Consider the following 18,601-nt stretch of genomic DNA (forward strand, 5'->3'; position numbering starts at 1 on the left):
GATAATCATGTGGTTAAGATTCAGCTATTATGGACAGTGGTAATAATATCCTGCCAAGCTTGTGGTATGTCATGGTCTTTTGTTCAGAATATATTCTGTACCCTTGCTCCCTTAGAACTTCTTCCAAATGATCTTCAAATTTGAATAGTAAGAGCTGAGCAGTTAAAGGTAGACAGGGGCAGTAAGTGGTGATCAGCTAGGGTTAACTTCAGTTGACTTGAAAGCATGAGACATCATGAGGTTTACATTGAAGAATTCCAACACCCACACTCGTTGGTGTATCATTAGCGTGTATTCCTACTCTGACTGGAGAGGAGAAGAAGTCAAGTGGGCAAGTTCCATTTTTCTTTGATAGTGATGAACTGCTTATGTTTTTCCAGCAGTTTGAAAGGTGTAACAAGTGTTTTTGAAGGCAAATGGAGTGTTGCTTATTGCAAGGAACCCCATAGCATCTGAAAATGTTTGTACTTTTTTCTTGCTGTCAGCCCAGAAATTATTAGATGTATTGAATTTGTAATTTATTACTTTGGGATTTAAACTCCTGGTGAAGAGATTTGTTTGCCCACTTGTGCTAACTTGTGCAAATTCCCCCACCTTTTCCTCCGCTACATCGATGACTGTATCGGCGCTGCCTCGTGCTCCCACGAGGAGGTTGAACAGTTCATCCACTTTACCAACACCTTCCACCCCGACCTCAAATTCATCTGGACCATCTCAGACTCCTCCCTCCCCTTCCAAGACCTTTCCATTTCTATCTCTGGTGACCGAATCAACATGGACATTTACTATAAACCGACCGACTTCCACAGCTACCTAGACTACGCCTCCTCCCACCCTGCCCCCTGTAAAAACGCCATTCATATTCCCAATTCCTTCGCCTCCGCTGCATCTGCTCCCAGGAGGACCAGTTCCAAAACCGTACAACCCAGATGGCCTCCTTCTTCAAAGACCGCAATTTCCCCCCAGATGTGGTCGACGATGCCCTCCACCGCATCTCTTCCACAAAAATAAAAATTTCTGGAAAAGCTCAGCAGGTCTGGCAGCATCTGTGGAGAGAAATCAGAGTGAGCATTTCGGATCAAGTGACCCTTGCTCAGAATAATTTCTAATGCTGCCAGTCCTACTGAGTTTTTCCAGCAATTTTGGTTTTTGTCTTTGATTTATAGCATCCGCAGTTCTTTCACTTTTTATTTAGTACTTTATCTGTAATTGATGATTTTATTGCAACAGATAAATATAAGTAAGTTTACAGTTGCAGCAAAAGAGTTGAACGCTGCTGAGGTTTTAGTATCTGTCATATTCTGCTTTTATTTTTAGTTTTCTTATTTTTATATAATTTTATTCTATAACATTGTAGATTTCTAATGTATCTATTTGCTACTGTATATATAATATGAAGTTTGGATCTTGAGACAAGGAACTTTTCTGAAATTATGCTATGTGCAAGTGACTTCTAAATCCATATTTTAAGAAGTGGGGTAGCTTACACATGTATATGCGTACAATCCTTGAGCTGGAGTAGGCCATTTGACCCTCTTAACCTTTCACCATTCAATAAGATCAAGGCTGATCTGGTTATAGTCACAATTCCACATTTCTGCTACCCTGATGACCTTCGACTCGCTGTTCGTCAAAAATCTAACTATCTCTGCCTTTAAAATATCCAATGATGCCCATCTGCACTATTGTCCCAAGTAGATGGTTCCAAAGCCTTGTGACCCTCTGAGACAAGAAGATCCTCCTTATTTTCAACTTAAATGGAGGACATCTTATTTTTAAATTATGTCTGCTAGTTCTTGTTGCTCTCACAAAGAGAAACATCCTTTCAGCATTCACCCTGTCGATCATAGGCATCAGTCAAGTGTCTGAATAGTTTCCAGTGCATTTTACATCCTTTAAAAAAGAGACCAAATCTGTATGTTGTACTCCAGAAATGGCCTCACAACACTAAGACTAAAGCAAAACATCTCTACTTTTATATTCTTTTCAATAAAGGACAATATTCTGTTGACTTTCTAATCACTTGCTGGTCCTTCATACAGAATCTGGTGATTCTGTACTTATAACTAGTTTCTATAGCATTAGAACAAAGCATTAATTCTCTGGAAGTCTCAAAAAATCCAAAGTAAAAGCAGACTGAATTTTAGCCATCCATAGCTGAATTCATGTTTAACATGAATTCATAAAAGAATATCATTCAGCTTGATTTTGCGCCATCATTTGATTAGATTACTGCTAATCTGTGTTTCAATCCTGAAGTTCCATTATTCTGCTACCTTAGTTAGAAATATCTTCTGATTTCACTTCTGAATTGTCTGGCTCTATCTTTAAAACTATTCCCCATTCTTGATTTTGCCACCAGAGAAAATGTTCTTTTTTTAGCTACCTTCTCATTTCCCTTTATCATTTAAACTTCTGAATTAAATCTCACTTTTAAAAAATGAAGTAAATTCTAGAAAAATTGAAAACTGAGCTTAAGGCAATATTTAATTCTCAAATATTGAAGATGCATAAGAACATGAAAAAAGAGTAAAAATAGGCCAGTTAAACCATTGAGCCTGCTCTGCTGTTCAGTTATATTGTGACTGATCACCTACTGTATATATCTTTGAGCACTATCTCCTAATTGCTTGATTCCCTTTATACTCAAAAATCTACCAATATTTGACTTGAATGTTTTTGATGACAGAGTATCTACAGTGCCTAGACAGTTGAAACTCACCATCAATTGGAGACTTGTGATTTAACTTCCTCATGACCTTAGCCTTTGCGCTGTCTAATCGTTAATCCCACTAGCCATTATTCTCTGAACCTCTTGCACGTTACTACACCATTCTGTTTTTGTTTTATTATACTTCATTAGTGATAAACTCAACTTTTGAGGTGCTTTATTCCTTTATTAGATATTTTTACATTACCATATTATGTAAAGCCTCAAAAAGACAATATGTGATTTGTCTTCATTAGTATTTTAAAGGTTAATTGCTCATTTCATTTTTTGACTACATTTCAGCCTAGATTCTATATATGCTGTATAGTTTATGACATTTTTTTCTACCCCTCATTTTACTTACAGACCATGAATGACTTTGATTATTTAAAACTACTGGGAAAAGGCACTTTTGGAAAAGTTATCTTAGTCAAGGAAAAAGCAACTGGGAAATATTATGCAATGAAGATTCTAAAGAAAGAAATTATTATTGCAAAGGTAGGCACAATGGTTTACTTATTTTTATTGAATTTGAATTAGAAGCAAGATTTGAAGATTGAACATGTTATCTTCAGAGTTTGGATTTTAATGCGAAGTACAAAAATGCAAGCAATAAAGTTTTTAAAAATGCTTGGTAGAGTTGAGGATTGCTTTGTTAATGTTTCATTGAATTATATTGATCAACACTAAATATGACAAATATATTTAAAGTATGTGTGGTTGTGTTTTGTTGCTTCTTTATTTGTAAATCACTAACATGTGCAGGATTTCTCTCAACTAATTGTTCAGCTTTTGCTAAGGTACTTATTAGAAATCTTATTTTAGTTTCAAACGTTTGATTTAAAAATAAAAGCAAGAAAGGGAAAAAATATTTGAAACATACACAAAAGATGCATAGAGAAGAAATAACTGCTTTACTATTTGCTTATTCTAATTCTAATTGCAACTTTATTCTCCACTCCTGATTGATATCTTGCCGTCCACAATGGAGATCTTGAGGTGACAACGTACATTTTGCAATCTCCTACCCAAGACTCAATGGAAATCAGAATATATGCCCTTACACAGAAACTAATCACTTGCAACACTCTCAATCAGGAAGCAACTTTCACAGCCAGATAACTCATATTTTATGAACATGTTTTGCAAAGGGCAACAAATTGAGCAACCTCCTGCCCCATACACTTAAACTAGATATTCGGACTCTATGCAAAGTGCCTCCCAGCTAGATTCTTAAATGCGTAAATCAAAATCAGTATATCAAATGTATAGCATTCCCTTGAAAGTTGTACAGATTTGCTATATAAAAAGATGCACAACATACCCAGTCAATTTCAGCTTTTTCATGGCTAACATTAACCAAATTCCCCTTGTTGTTTGGCATTGTATCAACTTGCACCTCATATTTAACATGATGGAATAATACAGTATATACCAGGTATTTAAGTAGTGTTGTTAAGGTTCCTGTGAAATGTTGTAAATTACTTAAGCCTCTTTGAATTTTTCTTTCTGCAAGCAAAATAGGATTACTGTACCCATCGGTTTATTCAGAGTGTTATTTTCCTCAACACAAAATAAGTGTGCCCAGTTAGTTGTTGATAATTCCAATTCAAAAACACTTCCATGAGTTTTCCAATGTGTTCTACTGCTAAATAGTGCAACAGGGTTTTTCTGATGGGGAGTTCTCAGTTTCAAATACCACAATATGCAGTCGTCAAGTTGTGACCAAGTACCTGTTAATAATTAGCAATAATCATTCTGTGACATTTGCACACTCCTTCTAATAATTGGCTATGGAGCAAGATTTATACCAATTTGTATTAATAAAAACTTTCATACTTGTTGAAAATCTGGAAAGGGGCCAAAGAAGTGTGAAACCTTTATGAAATCAGTTTGAATTTTTTTCCCTTTCTCTCCTATAATGAGAACTTTACTTAATTTGTAAAGTTTATTTTCAATGTGAGTCCTTAATTATGCAGCAATGTAGTATTCAAATAAAAAATTATAAGGCAAAGGTTGTGTTAAAGATAGTTACATTAACTTCCTGTATGAATACTTTTATTGCTGGCAAAAAAACTTATATATTTACAGACCCATTGTCCAGAATGCAGTCTTCATGGGGAGACTTTACAAATAGTTGTTAGAACCTCTGTGCCACCAGCCCATAGAAAATGCATATTACAGTAAATTGGCATACAACTTTTGAAGTAAAGTATCCTGACATTTAAAAATATTGATTTATTAGTTTTGTGTTTTAGCATTCTACAAGCCTGTTTATTTATATACTTTACTATACATTAGCAATTAGATTGCTAAAGACTTGAGGCAATATGGGGTTACAGTGGGGACACAAAAATTCTTAATCTGGCTCTGACTGCAGTCTTTCTTTATGCGTGTACCTTTTGACCTTGCTTCCTCTGCTGTGGCATTCCTGGACCTAACCAAATGGTAATGCTGTAAAGGGTAGAACATTTTGCCATCTAACAACAAATGTCACACTAATTAATCATCTTTATATTGAAATACAATGAAATTTAACTGTTGCAATCTGCTTTCTTAATCATAATGTTAAGTTTTACTAAATTGGGTGTTTTCAGCTCTAAAATAATTAAACATTTAAGTATACTAATCTTGTTTGATGCTTAACTAATATGCATCCAGCTTACAGTTTGAATGCATTGCCTTAGGAAGATTTGGGACAGAAATATATAATTACTGCTGTATTACTACCATGCTATAATTTTACTTGGTTTACCTTTTTAACTTTTCTGTGTGTGTTCGTAATACAAGTACAATATTATCAATTTTGTGTCTGTCACTACTTGCACAAAAAATATAGGATTTCAGGAGTTATTTTTACAGGAGTTATTTTCTCATTTATTGTGTTGAATTCTGGGAAATCCACACCTTTGCATTCTTGTGAAAGTGAAACTGTACCTGTTAATTGCTTGTAGGACCTGTTGATAACATTTATTTTTGAAAATAATGAAACAGAATATATAGTCTCTGAGCTTTTAAAATGTATCTTATAAGGCTGTCCCTAGCAATTTGCAATTCTATGTATTCTTCTCTCTTGTAACCAGGACAGTAGACTCTGCATATTCAGACATTTCTATAGCTGTAATGAAGAAAGGAGAACTGTGGTTTTGGAAATAAACATGCATTGCTGCCACATATGAAATTTAAGAATGGTCATTTATCATTTCATGAGATGCTTCTAATATTGTGTTGCTACGATGAAGACACTAACAACAAGCAATACATGAAAAAAGTAAATTTCTAGTGCTTTATTTCTGAAAGCAATTACAGTTACTGAACATGTCTACCTCAGAGCAGCGAGTCACTGTATCAATAAAAGCAGTACTTTTGATTTTGAGATCTATTTTGTCCTGACTGTTTTAGTTCTGTGCTGATCTCCATACAACTAAATGCTTTTTTAGGCAATGGGAAGATTCAGTGGACATAAATTGTTATGGCACGGAGATAAATAGTTCAACCAGACAGCTTTTTTACCTCTGTATTTGCAACACAGTAAAATTAAACCCTTCGAAGACCTTCAATTGTTATTACAATGGTTATTTTGAATAACCAGTCCCAGACTTTAAAAATGATTAATTCCAGACAGAGGTTTGTATCTCAAACAAAAGATTTAACAATTTATTAAAAACACAATCACTTTAGCACCGGAAAAAAATGCACAGTACAGTAATCTAATAAATATCTGTGTTTCAAACCTGAAACGTTTGTTTTAAGCCCCATTCTCACACAAGGCTGAGAGATAAGCAAACACAGTTAAGGGATAATTAATAGAAAATAATGAAACTGGCCAGATTTTTTAAACGGTTGCTTGATTTTCTGGAAATATCAATCAGGGTCACCTTCTCAGTTAACTGAGGTAAATGTAGTACAGGTAGACTTTCTTTATCCAAAAAGCCCTGAAATATGAAAGATTTTTTGTGAGGTTTCCCCCTCATTAGCAAGGTTGTTTGGCATGCAAACAGTTAACGCAACTTCGCACCCACTCCATGTGTGACAATCAGGTGCGACATGGGGGGGGAGGCGTGGCCCAGCACTGGCAGGCCTCAATTCTGTTTCAGGTCCCATTTTAATCACAGTGAGTCTGCTGTGAGGTAAGATTTTAAAACTTTCACCATCAAACTGTCACTTGCTCTGAAATTCGAAAAATTCTGAATTCCGAAAACCAGCTGGTCCCAAGCATTTTAGATAAAGGATTGTCCACCTGTAATACTTCTAACTTAGCTTTTTACTCTTTTAGTCTTCCAAAAACTGGTGAGGGAGATTAGGCAGAGTGCTTTCAAGTCATCATGCTATGTCATCAGGAGCCAACTTCATCATTCAGAAATCACAGTGCAAAATAGCAACTCAACTATGATCCTGTTCTGAGAGATTGACCATCTTTTCCCTTGGAGAAAGTGAGGACTGCAGATGCTGGAGATCAAAGCTGAAAAATGTGTTGCTGGAAAAGTGCAGCAGGTCAGGCAGCATCCAAGGAGCAGGAGAATCTACGTTTCGGGCATAAGCCCTTCTTCTGCTGGAACGTTGACTCTCCTGCTCCGTGGAGGAAGAAGGGCTTATTTCCAACACATCGATTCTCCTGCTCCTTGGAGAAGAAGGGCTTATGTCCGAAACATCTATTCTCCTGCTCCTTGGATGCTGCCTGACCTGCTGCGCTTTTCCATCTTTTCCCTTGGTCTCAATTATCATTCAGCATCTAACTGTGTACTTGAACATGACTTGGAACCAATTCTCATACTGACCTTTTTAATAGCTGAATTCTGCTATCTGTTTAAACACAATGCTCTTGTGTCTTTAGGAACACTTTTTATTCAAGAATCAGCCTGCAATTAACCTCCTGCCCTGGCCTCTCAAAAAACAACTTGTTTGGTCTCTTTCTTTCCTTTTACCACAAGCAGTTTCCCAAAGTCCACAAATCAGCTTTAAGCCCACACTTTCCAGTTCACAGCTCCAAGCCAAAATTAATAAAAGAATAAAAATAATGAAAAATCAGCAAGGGTTCGAACAAAACAAATAGGTCTTTCTCTGTTGAAAGAGCATTTTAACTTACAAAACTGAATGTTACACTTGATCATTTTAAAAAGCTGTTGAAGAGAACAATATTCTTCAGTAATTTTAGCAGAAAATTAGTTATCTTTGTTGTCTTTTGACCATTACATAAACAATAAAAGAGAAATTTCCATGACATGTTAATATGGAAGAGTTGAGTGTATTTTAAATATGAAGAGGCGCAAATCCTGATCTGTCTCTTGGTTGACTTTTAATATTAAGGATTAGTACTAAGTTATCCTAGAGCACTGTTTTGAGCTGTTAGACTGTGCTAACACTGTATTTTGAGCAATGTGTGTTGTGTTGTTTTAGGTCATTCCTGGATCTGTAGAATGGTAAGGGGCAGAAATGGTGATGTGCTGTTCCTGTCAGATGTGAGAGATGAAGGAGATTTTGAGTGTTCTTGGAGACTTTCTTCAGGAAGTGTGTTTAGTTATGAATCTTCTTGGACTACATGGATTGGTTGGAGTGGCAGCTAAAGGCAATGAAGAGTTTAACAGAGCAAGGGGGTCTGATGGCTGTTAGTTTTAGGAAGGTGGAAACAATATCGGTACAGTCAGGTACCGATACCTGATCACTAGGAATGGTAGGAGAGGTAGCCAGGTAGTGCAGGAGTCTCCTGTGGCTATCCCCATCTCAAACAAATACAGGTAGCCTCTGCTATTGAAAGAGACCGTTCCCAGGACACCTTTCGTAAGCCGAAAATAGCGTAAAGCGAAAATAGCTTGATTTATATGGGAAAAAAGTTTCACCGTTTCTCGTAAAAGCAAAAATTCTTCTTCGGATTCGCAAAAACAGGTATTAATGTAGGTCATTGGTAAAAGCGAAATTGCATGAAGTGAACGTCCGAAAAGTGGGGAATACCTGTATGCCATTTTGGATGCTGTACAAGGGGATGGCCTCTCAGGGGTTTATAGGACTGACAGCCAGGTTTCTGGCACCATTACTGGCTCTTCTGTATTGATGGGTATGTCAGGTTCCAAGCGAGCGATTGTAATAGGGGACTGTCTAGTCTGGGCACAGACAGATATTTCTGCGGCAGTCAGCAATACATCAGAATGATGTGTCACCTCTCTAGTGGAAGAGTCAAGGATGTCTTAGGGAGGGTGCAAATATTTCTGAAGGGGGAGAGTGACCCGCGGGAGGATGTTGTGTACATTGGTACCAACAAAATAGGTAAAGAATGTAGTTCTGCAGAGAGAATATAGGAAACTAGGTAGGAGATTAATATGTAGGTCCTCGAAGGTAATAATATCTGGACTACTACCAGTGCCACGTGGTAGTGAGAGTAGGAATAGGAGAATAGAGTATTTGTATGCATGACTGGTGCAGGGGCAGGGATTCACATTTTTGGGCCATTGGGATCTCTTTAGGGGTGGAAATGACCCGGGTAAGAGGCATGGGTTCCACCTGAATTCGAAGGACACCAATATCTTTACAGGGACATTTGCTAGTGCTACTTGGTCGGTTTTAAACTAATAAAGGGGTGGGGGAGGAGTGGAGAATCTCGGCAATAGTGAGAAAAGAGAAAAGGCTGAGGCTGATATAGTAGATAAGGAGAGCAAGTGAAATGGTCAATACAAACAGGAGCTTTGCAGAGAACGAGGTAAGACTGATAAATTAAACTGCATTTACTTCAATGCAAGAGGCCTGACAGGGTAAGGCAGATGAGTTTAGGATATAGTTGGGAACGTGGGACTGGTATAGTTATTCCAGAAATGTGACTCGGAGTGGACAGAACTGGCAGCTTAATGTTGCGGGTATAAATGCTGAAGAAGGATAGAAAGGAAGGCAAGAGAGGAGGAGGAGTGTTGTTTTTGGTTAGGGAGAACATTACGCCTGTACTTAGGAATGATATTTCTGAGAAGTCGTCCAGTAAAGTTGTATGTATGTCATTTTAAAACAAGAAAGAGATTAATACCTTGTGGGATTGCATTATAGGCTCCACCTCTATAGCCAGCAGAAAATTGAGAAGCAAATATGTAGGGAGATCTTTTGTCTTTTTCCTATGGAGGGGGCATATTTTTAAGGTGAAAGGAGTAAGACTTTAAAAAAAAGAGAAGCAACTTTTTTTACACAGAGAGTGGTTCGTGTGTGGAATGAACTTCCAGTGAAAGTGGTGGATGCAGCTACAGTTACAGCTTAGATAAGTACATGAACAGGAAAGATACGAGGAGTGGCAGATAGCAGAGTTTAATTTCGATAAATGTGAGTAGCTGCAGTTTGGAAAGGCAAATCAGGGCAGGACTTATAACATTTAATTGTAAGGTCCTTGGCAGTGTTGCTAACAAAGATATCTTGGAGTGCAGGTTCACAGTTCCTTGAAAATGGAGTTTCAGGTAGATTGGATAGTGAAAAGGTATGCTTTCCTTTATTGGCAAGAGCATTGAGTATAGGAGTTGGGAGGTCATGTTGCAGCTGTGCAGGACATTGGTTAGGCCACTTTTGGAATATTCTGTGCATTTCTGGTCTCCCTACCAAACGAAGGACGTTGTGAAACTTGAAAGGGTTCATCAAAGGTTTACAAGGATGTTGTCAGGGTTGGAGGATTTGATCTACAGAGAGAGGCTGAATAGGCTGGTTTTCCCTGGAGCATTACAGGCTGAGGGGCGACCTTGTAGAGGTCTATAAAGTCATAAGGGATATGGATAGGGCAAATAGATAAGGTCTTTTCCCTGATTTGAGGGAATCCAGAACTGGAGGGCACAGGTTTGAGGTGAGAGTGGAAAGATTTAAAAGGGACCTAAGGGGCAACGTTTTCACACAAAGGTAGGGGCATGTATGGAATGAGCTGCCAGAGGAAGTGGTGGAGGCTAGTACATTTACAACATTGAAAAGGCATCTGGATGGGTACATGAATAGGAAAGGTTTAGAATGATATATGCCAAGTACTAGTAAATGGGACGAGATTAATTTGGGATATGTGGTCAGCATGGACGAGTTGGATCGAGAGGTCTGTTTCCATGTTGTACATCTCTATGACTATAATTTTCAAAAGTTGACTGAGGGAGGCTATTCGCAGGTAAAGGGATGGTTGGAAAGTGGGAAACCTTTAAGAATGACATACCAAGAGTTCAGAGACATTATGTTCCAGTTAATATGAAGGATAAAGCCAGTAGGTGTAGGGAATGCTGGATGACTAGAGAAATAGAGGTTCTGGTCAAAAAACATAAGGAGGCATATGTCAAATATTGAAGCTAGGATCGAATGAGTCCCTCGAGGAGTATAATGGCAGTAGGGGTATACTTGTTTTTCCCTTTATTCATTTACAGGATGAGGACGTCGCTGGTAAGGTGGCATTTATTGCCTATCCCTAATTGCCAAAGGGCAGAGGTTTTTGGGAAGCTAGGGAAGAGATTGCTGGGCCCCTTGCTGAGATACTTGTGTCACCGATAGCCATGGGTGAGGTGCTGGAAATCTGATGTGGTGCCATTACTTAAGAAAGGTTGTAGAGAAAGCCAGCATCTATAGCTTGGTGAGCCTTATGTTACTGGTGGGTAAGTTGGTTTAGGGGATTCTGAAGGACAGGATTTGGAAAGACATGGACAGATTAGGGAGAGTCAGTATGGCTTTATGTGTGTGAAATCATGTCTCATTAACTTGATTGAGTTTTTTGAAGAGGTGACAAAGAAAATTGATGAAGCAGAGTGGTAGATGTTGTCTACATGGACCTCAGCAAAGTTTTCAACAATGTTCTGCAAGGTAGACTGGTTAATAAAGTTAGATTCCATTGGATCCAGGGTGCGCTAACTGATTGGACACAAAATTACCTGGAAGGTAGGAGACACAAGGTGTTGGAGGTTTGATTTTTGTTCTGGAGACCTGCGATCAGTGGTGTGCCTCAAGGATTAGTGCTGGGTTCACTGCTTTTCATCATTTACATAAATGATTTTGATGTGAATATAGGAGCAGTTGTTAGTAAGTTTGCAGATAGTGTAGGTAGGGAAGTGTGAAATAACTCTACAAAGGCAGTATTCCATCGCCAAGCCACCTTTTATTTACATGTGCATAATACATGACACTGATCCAGCCAGCTCAGAGCTTGCTCCTAGAGAGAACAGAACCCCTGGCACTCCTATTTATATCTCTACTTATATCTCCTATTTATATCCGGATTCCCTGATTGGACAGGTTAACAGCCCCAATTAGAGAATTCACATTCTGTGTGGTCCACCTGGCTGACCTTGTTACAATCCCTACACCCCTCCCCTTCTATGTCTTGGGATGAGGACCGTTCTTTTTCCTGTAGCTTGCCCTAGTGCATTTGTGCAACAGGTCTGGTTCCACCAACTCTTATCTTGGATACTGGCAGCATGTAGCGGACCATAGCCTGCCTCTTGCACCTGTCTTCATCCTGTTGAGGCAGCAATGTCGCTGAGGCTGTGACATGTGCCATCTCCATCTTGCTCTCGGAGGTTTCTTCAACACTAGGCAGAGGGGGAGAACCCATGGTTTGTGACAGCCTTTCTGGGTGTTCTGAGGAATGGGGTATGTGTTGGTCCTGACCGTTTGCAAGGTCGCAGCTTGCATGAGGGGACCATACACACACACACACACGTGCGCGTGATTAGGAGTCACGTGCTGCGGAGTCTTCATCCCATTGGCATCTCTGCTGGAGCTGTCTATGTAGTTGTGTGAGGGGAGGTCCTATAATCAAGCAGGAACCAGGACAGTTTGGTAGTGAGTGAAGCTGTAGACTATTTCTTTAAGCCTGCTTCAAAGTTTGGATTGCTCTTTCCACCAGACCATTGGACAATGGATGAAATAGAGCTATCCATCCTTGAGGAATGCAAATACTCAAATTTCCTACTGGTAAATTAAGGCCTGCCATCCGTGACTGACACCTCTGGTAGTCTGTGTATTGCAAAAGATGCTCACAAGTTTTCAATCGTCATTTTCAATCAGTGGTGCAGGCTCGAAGGGCAGAATGGCCTACTCCTGCACCTATTGTCTATTCCTGTGTTTTGACGAATGAACTCTGTGCGCGTGCAGCCACTTTCAATGAGTGTCCACAATGACTAAAAACATTGAGCCCATGAAAGGACTGGCATGGTCAACATTTACATAGCCATTCCCACGAATATGGGGGAACTGCTGGCAGTAATCTATGTTGTTGTTGATACTCTGGTCACTGCCCCACCAACACAGTTATGTCAGCATTTAATCCTGGCTGCCAGATATAATTTCTCACCAACATCTTCATTTTGGAAATCCTTGGATGGCCCTGGTGGAGTTCAGCCAGTATCTGGCAATGACCTTTGCTCGGCACAATCATTCTTGCTCCTTATATTATTATGCCATCCTCTATGATGATCTGGTCTGACCAGGTCCAGGAAAGGTTCAATTCTGGTTGTGCTGACCCTTTTGTTTTCCCCCATCACCACTAGTTGTTTTAGTTTTGCCAGGACTGGATCTTTTTGTACCCACAGGCTGATAACACCAGCAGTGATCGGAAGGATATCCAGAACAAAACTCTTCAAGTGGTGGTACTGTCAGTAGTATATCTACCAATGGGAGGCAGCTGAAGACATATGCATTTGACACATAGCCTCCCGGACAGTGTTCCAACTTGTAATTGTGTGCACTCACAATAAGAGCCAATTGCTGAACTCAGCCTGAATCTATGGGAGGCATGGCCATGTCTTCTTTAAGTTGCCCTCGCAGGGGTTTGTGGTCTATTATTATTGCGAATTTATCTCTATGAAGGTATCAGTGGAACTTTCTCACAGCAAAGATAGCCACCAATTCTTTCTTTTCTATCTGGGTGTATCTTCGTTCAGCATCAGCCAAGTCTGGAAAGCATATGCTGTCAAGTGTTCCTCTCCGCTGGGCCACCAGTGAGTCAATACTATCCCGATTTCATTTGGGGTAGTATCGCATGTCATCTTGCACTACATTTTGCATGGGATCATAGTGTGCCAAGACCTTAGATGACAATAGATGGTTCTTCACTTCCTTAAAGGCTACATTTTGGCTATGATTTTATTTCCAAGGCTGATCCCTTTTCAATATCAGATATAAGGGTGCCTGGATGGAGGCCAGGTTACGTGTGAATTTTCTGTAATATTTCACCAACCCAAGGAAAGACCTAAGCTCCTTTGATCTGCCCCCATTTTATCTTCCAACAGTGTAACCCAGTTATGTCAACTCTGCCGCCCATGAGTGTCACTTGGGGTGCCTGGTACATCCATTTTTCCATCATAAGGCAATAAAGTTTGAATCTTTCTCAACCAATTTTGCCCCATCAAACTTGGGCCCGAGCCTTATACTACAATCAAGGGTAATTGAACCAGCTTCTTCTCAAAAGAGACTGGAACCAAAATTGTACCCTTAATCTGTGGGGGTTTCCTGGTATAGGTTCTGAGCGTGGCTGAGGTCTTATGCAAATGTAAAGGTTGGAATCCAGAATGAATTTTGGTAAATACTGGTTCTGCATTCACTGATACGGCCACGCGAGTATCGACTTCCATTAGAACTGGGTGACTATTTAAGCAAATGTTTATTTTGAATGGTTCTGATTTGGATGTTGATAAGCAGTTTAACTGTTCCAAACCAGATATAGATGGACTTTACTGGGAGTACACTGCCCTGGATACTGGCCTATGAGCTCTCTTGCTTAATTCAGGCCTAGTGGGACTCTTTTGCTGTCTCGAGTCTGCATACCAACAGCAAGTACAATGACCTGCCAGTCCGGATCCTTGAGAAAATGTTAATAGTAGGCCGAGGCTTGATTTTGTTACGTGGTTTTGCTGAGGGCTGAACCTAGAGACCTTCTGTTCAGGATATGTCCTGAGTGAGGCACTGCAATTGCCTTTAGTCAAAGAGTTCCCCAAGTTCAGTCAGTGTGGCGAGGGTGTCCATGTCCATCAGAATACCCTGGAACACACAAGCTCCACTTGTCGCATTTTCCAATTATAAAGCCAGTTTAAGTGCCTGCTTGACGTCCAGTTGGGTTTCAGTTAATAGGCGCTTTTGCATACCATTCTGGTCACCCTTCTATGGGAATGATGTTGATAAACTTGAGAGGGTACAATAGAACCATAGATTAATACAATGTGGAAACTGACCCTTCGGTACAACTCGTCTATACTGACCAGGTTTCCCAAACATTTGCCCGCATGTGGCCCATATCCTTCTAAACCTTTCCTATTCACGTAGCTGTCCAAATGTCTTTTAAATCTTGTATTGTATCTGCATCTACTATTTCCTCTGGCAGCTCATTCCACATACAAACTACTCTCTGTGTGAAAAATCTCTGCATCCTCCTTACAGCTCACCTTCCACCCAGCTTTTTGTCATATGAATATTTTGAGATGTTTAGTTCCCTCATCTAAATCATTAATATATATTGTGAATAGCTAGGGTCCTAGTATCAATCCAATTAGTACTCCACTAATTACTACCTACAATTCAGAAAAGACTCTTTGTTCCTATCCTTTATTTCCTGTCTGCTAACCAATTTTCTATCCATCGCATACATTGCCCCCAGTTCCATGTCCTTTAATTTTACACATTAACCCCTGAGGTAGTACTTTATCAAAAACATTCTGAAAGTCCAAATAAACCAAATCCATTGGCTTCTTTTAATTATCTCTACTATTTACATCCTCAAAGAATTCTAGTAGATTTGTCAAGCATAATTTCCTTTTTGTAAATCCATGCTGTGTGTGTGTCTGATTTACCACAGTTTTCTAAGTGCTCTGTTTTAAAATCCTTGATAATGGACTCTAGCATCTTCCCCACTACCGTTCTAGAACTCGCTGATCTATAATTCCCTGTTTTCTCTCTACCTCTCTTTTTAAATAGTGGGGTTACATTAACCATCTTCCAATCTGTAGGAATTGTTCAGAGTCTAAAGAATCTAGACTGGGTTTTTTTTCCCTGGAGTGTTGGAGATTGAGGGGTGACCTTATAGAAGTTCATAAAATCATGAAGAGCTTGGATAGGATGAATAGCCAAGGTCTTTTTCCTAGATGGGGGAGGCCAAACTAGACGGCATGGCTTTAAGGTGAGAGAGGAAAGATTTAAAGATGATCCAAGGGGTAACTTTTTCACACAGAGGGTGGTACATGTAAGGAACAAGCTGCCAAAGGAAGTGGTAGAGGCAGGTATAATTGCAACATTTCAAAGACATCTGGAAGGGTATATGATTAGGAAGGCTTTAGAGAGAAATGGGCCAAATGCTGGCAAATCGGACTAGATCAAATTGGGATGTCTGGTCAATAAGGATGAGTTGGACCCAAGGGCTTATTTCTGTGCTGTATGACTGTGTTACTTATTCTAAGTGTTTCACAGAAAGTGATTATAAACTGAATCATCATTTTTTTTTGGACTGGCAGCCAAGAACAACTTGAAATCTTAATAGCACAACTTTTTTCCAACTTTTGTTAAATATTTGCTAATAGCCTGTTCGAACTTGCGCAAATAAAAATATAGTGATTTTGTAACTGCCAAAATTTTGATGCACATTGCTGGTTTACATGCCTATAACAATGCTAATGTTAAGGTTTAGTTTAAATTATTTTCTGAAGTTCAGCTACCACTAAGACACGTATACTTAAAAATTGTTTTCCCTTTTATTAGGATGAGGTAGCACATACGCTTACAGAAAGCAGAGTATTAAAAAATACAAGGCATCCTTTTCTAACAGTAAGTACTACAAAACTTTGTTTTTTTTCAGGCATTAATCATTAAGATCGAACTGCTGTTGTTTCTTTAGATTATACATTACTTTTCTACAAACTAGACCTGGAGAGAATATTTGGTGCTTACAATGACAGTTGCAACTATAACTTAGCTACAAAATTATGTGGCAACACCTGTTCAGTATTAATATATTGGAATAATTACAGAGCATGCATTCTTCTATTTGAATGTATTAACTGATATATTTATAAATTACAATTAATATAGTGTGAGAAAGCTACTGGCATTTTGTTGCAACAAATCATTCCAAACCATAGCCAAAGGCAAAATATATCAATTTACAACAAAATCACAACAAAAAGCACTTATTTCTTGAGGGTTTTATCATTGAGTTTATGTGCAATTTCTCTCAGAATTCAGGCACAATAATTTCATTTTCAATGTAAAATTTCATTTGTACAATCTCATTTTATGAGATCAAAGATAACTGTGATAAAAAGTTGTTTTGTGGTACATTAAAGGAGCACAATTTCTTAATTATTTATTAAATGTTAAGAGCACTCAACACAGTATTAAGTTATGCTTATGTACTTCAATCACTGTGACTTGTTGGTGATGCAGTAATGCAGAACGTAATGCTTCGTTCTTATGGCTAATATGAAGTAAAGAATAAGTTTGCAACATATTTTCTTCTAAAAACAAGCAACTTTCTTTTAATGCCATTCGAATGGAGCAGAAAAAGTTTTGTATTTCTGACTAGATATGAAAATATTCTCCTTTCCAAGTGAACCAACAGTATCTGGTAGTAGAACGTATCTTCTCTGGTTTTCAGTTTCATTCTTATTCTGTTCAAACCTATGAAATGCTGAGAAGTAAAATGTCACTAAATAACCGTCAATTATAAATTATTCTCAGAAGAGAGTACTGATATAATTTTTGTATTTGCTATTGGATAAAAACACTTGGCATCTTTCATCACTATTTGGTATTATCAGAGCTGCTTGGAGTATTCATGTTAAATGTAGATTTTTAATAACTTAATCAATCACTTAGAGAAAAAGTATTTATATTAACATTTTGAATCTAATTTGTTCTATGCAGTAGCATGACAACTGTCAAAGCTAAACAATCCAAATAATTCTACATACACTTATGATTCTTTATATTGCAGTCTTTGAAGTATTCTTTCCAGACTAAAGATCGTTTATGTTTTGTCATGGAGTATGTGAATGGTGGCGAGGTAAGCATTATCCGACAAAGCAAGCTATTGTGAACAGTATGTTCTGCAATCATTTTGCAATGGTCAGTGATACTGATTTCTGATGTTTTCTTGCTTGTATTTAAAAAACAAAATTCAAGTTTTTTTCTTGTTCAAATTTGAATTTGTTTGTAATCATTAAAATGCAAAAATCACCTTTTCCACCTGACATTTAATACTTGTCCCATTTCCAGTTGACAACGTGGTAACAAATTTTAGTGGGAGCAATATGATTCGATGGGGTAAAACATTTTGAGCAGTCTGGAGATAGGAAAATTGACTTTCTGCACAAAGGTTGATTCACAAGTTGAGATAGTTCAGCATCATTTGTATTTTAGTTAATATCTCACATGGTCAGGACAGTAAGCTAATAAATCCAATGACATCAGCTATTAAGCAATTATTTTTAAGTAAACAGTATAAAATTGAATTGAATTGAAATAGAATTGAAGATTGGACATCTTGAATGTTTGTGTTTTTTAAAGGTTACAATATTAAATATTCTTGCCTTTTTTGAGCTGATTTTGAAAGAATATTTTACATAAAACAGAATTTAATCAATAGTTTCATGTTATTTTAATAAGATAAGTTACATACTTACATTGGAAAATAATATCTTGCGTTCACACTTATTAAAATGAACTACATTATCTTCCATGACATTTTCTTCAAAAAGCAATGTATTACCAGCAAGTTTATAATGAGCCCTCAATATGAATGATATAAAGTTTAGTGCAACAATTGTTACTTTTCATAAGCATGCATACTACTTGCATACAAGAGGTCAGTACCTTGAATGTCGATTGCTCCTTTTCTCTGCCATAATCACGTTGACATTCTTTCTTTGATTATCTTAGTGCACTTAATTAGCTTTAGCACTTTGTTTTTTTCTTTTATTACTA

General features: G+C 38.1%; 1 protein-coding gene across 6 annotated transcripts in view; it reads left to right on the top strand.

Moving 5' to 3' along the window:
• LOC140482816 (RAC-gamma serine/threonine-protein kinase) overlaps positions 1 to 18,601 on the top strand; it is a 457,507-nt gene that overhangs the window by 364,740 nt on the left and 74,166 nt on the right. For all 6 annotated transcript variants that reach the window (XM_072580470.1, XM_072580467.1, XM_072580468.1 and 3 more), the window contains 3 exons: positions 3,077 to 3,208; positions 16,379 to 16,444; positions 17,613 to 17,681. In XM_072580470.1, coding sequence (XP_072436571.1) covers positions 3,077 to 3,208; positions 16,379 to 16,444; positions 17,613 to 17,681 — 267 coding nt within the window. The remainder of the gene's footprint in view (positions 1 to 3,076; positions 3,209 to 16,378; positions 16,445 to 17,612; positions 17,682 to 18,601) is intronic.

Source organism: Chiloscyllium punctatum, chromosome 11 (assembly GCF_047496795.1).
Source record: "Chiloscyllium punctatum isolate Juve2018m chromosome 11, sChiPun1.3, whole genome shotgun sequence".
Lineage (NCBI taxonomy): Eukaryota > Metazoa > Chordata > Chondrichthyes > Orectolobiformes > Hemiscylliidae > Chiloscyllium > Chiloscyllium punctatum.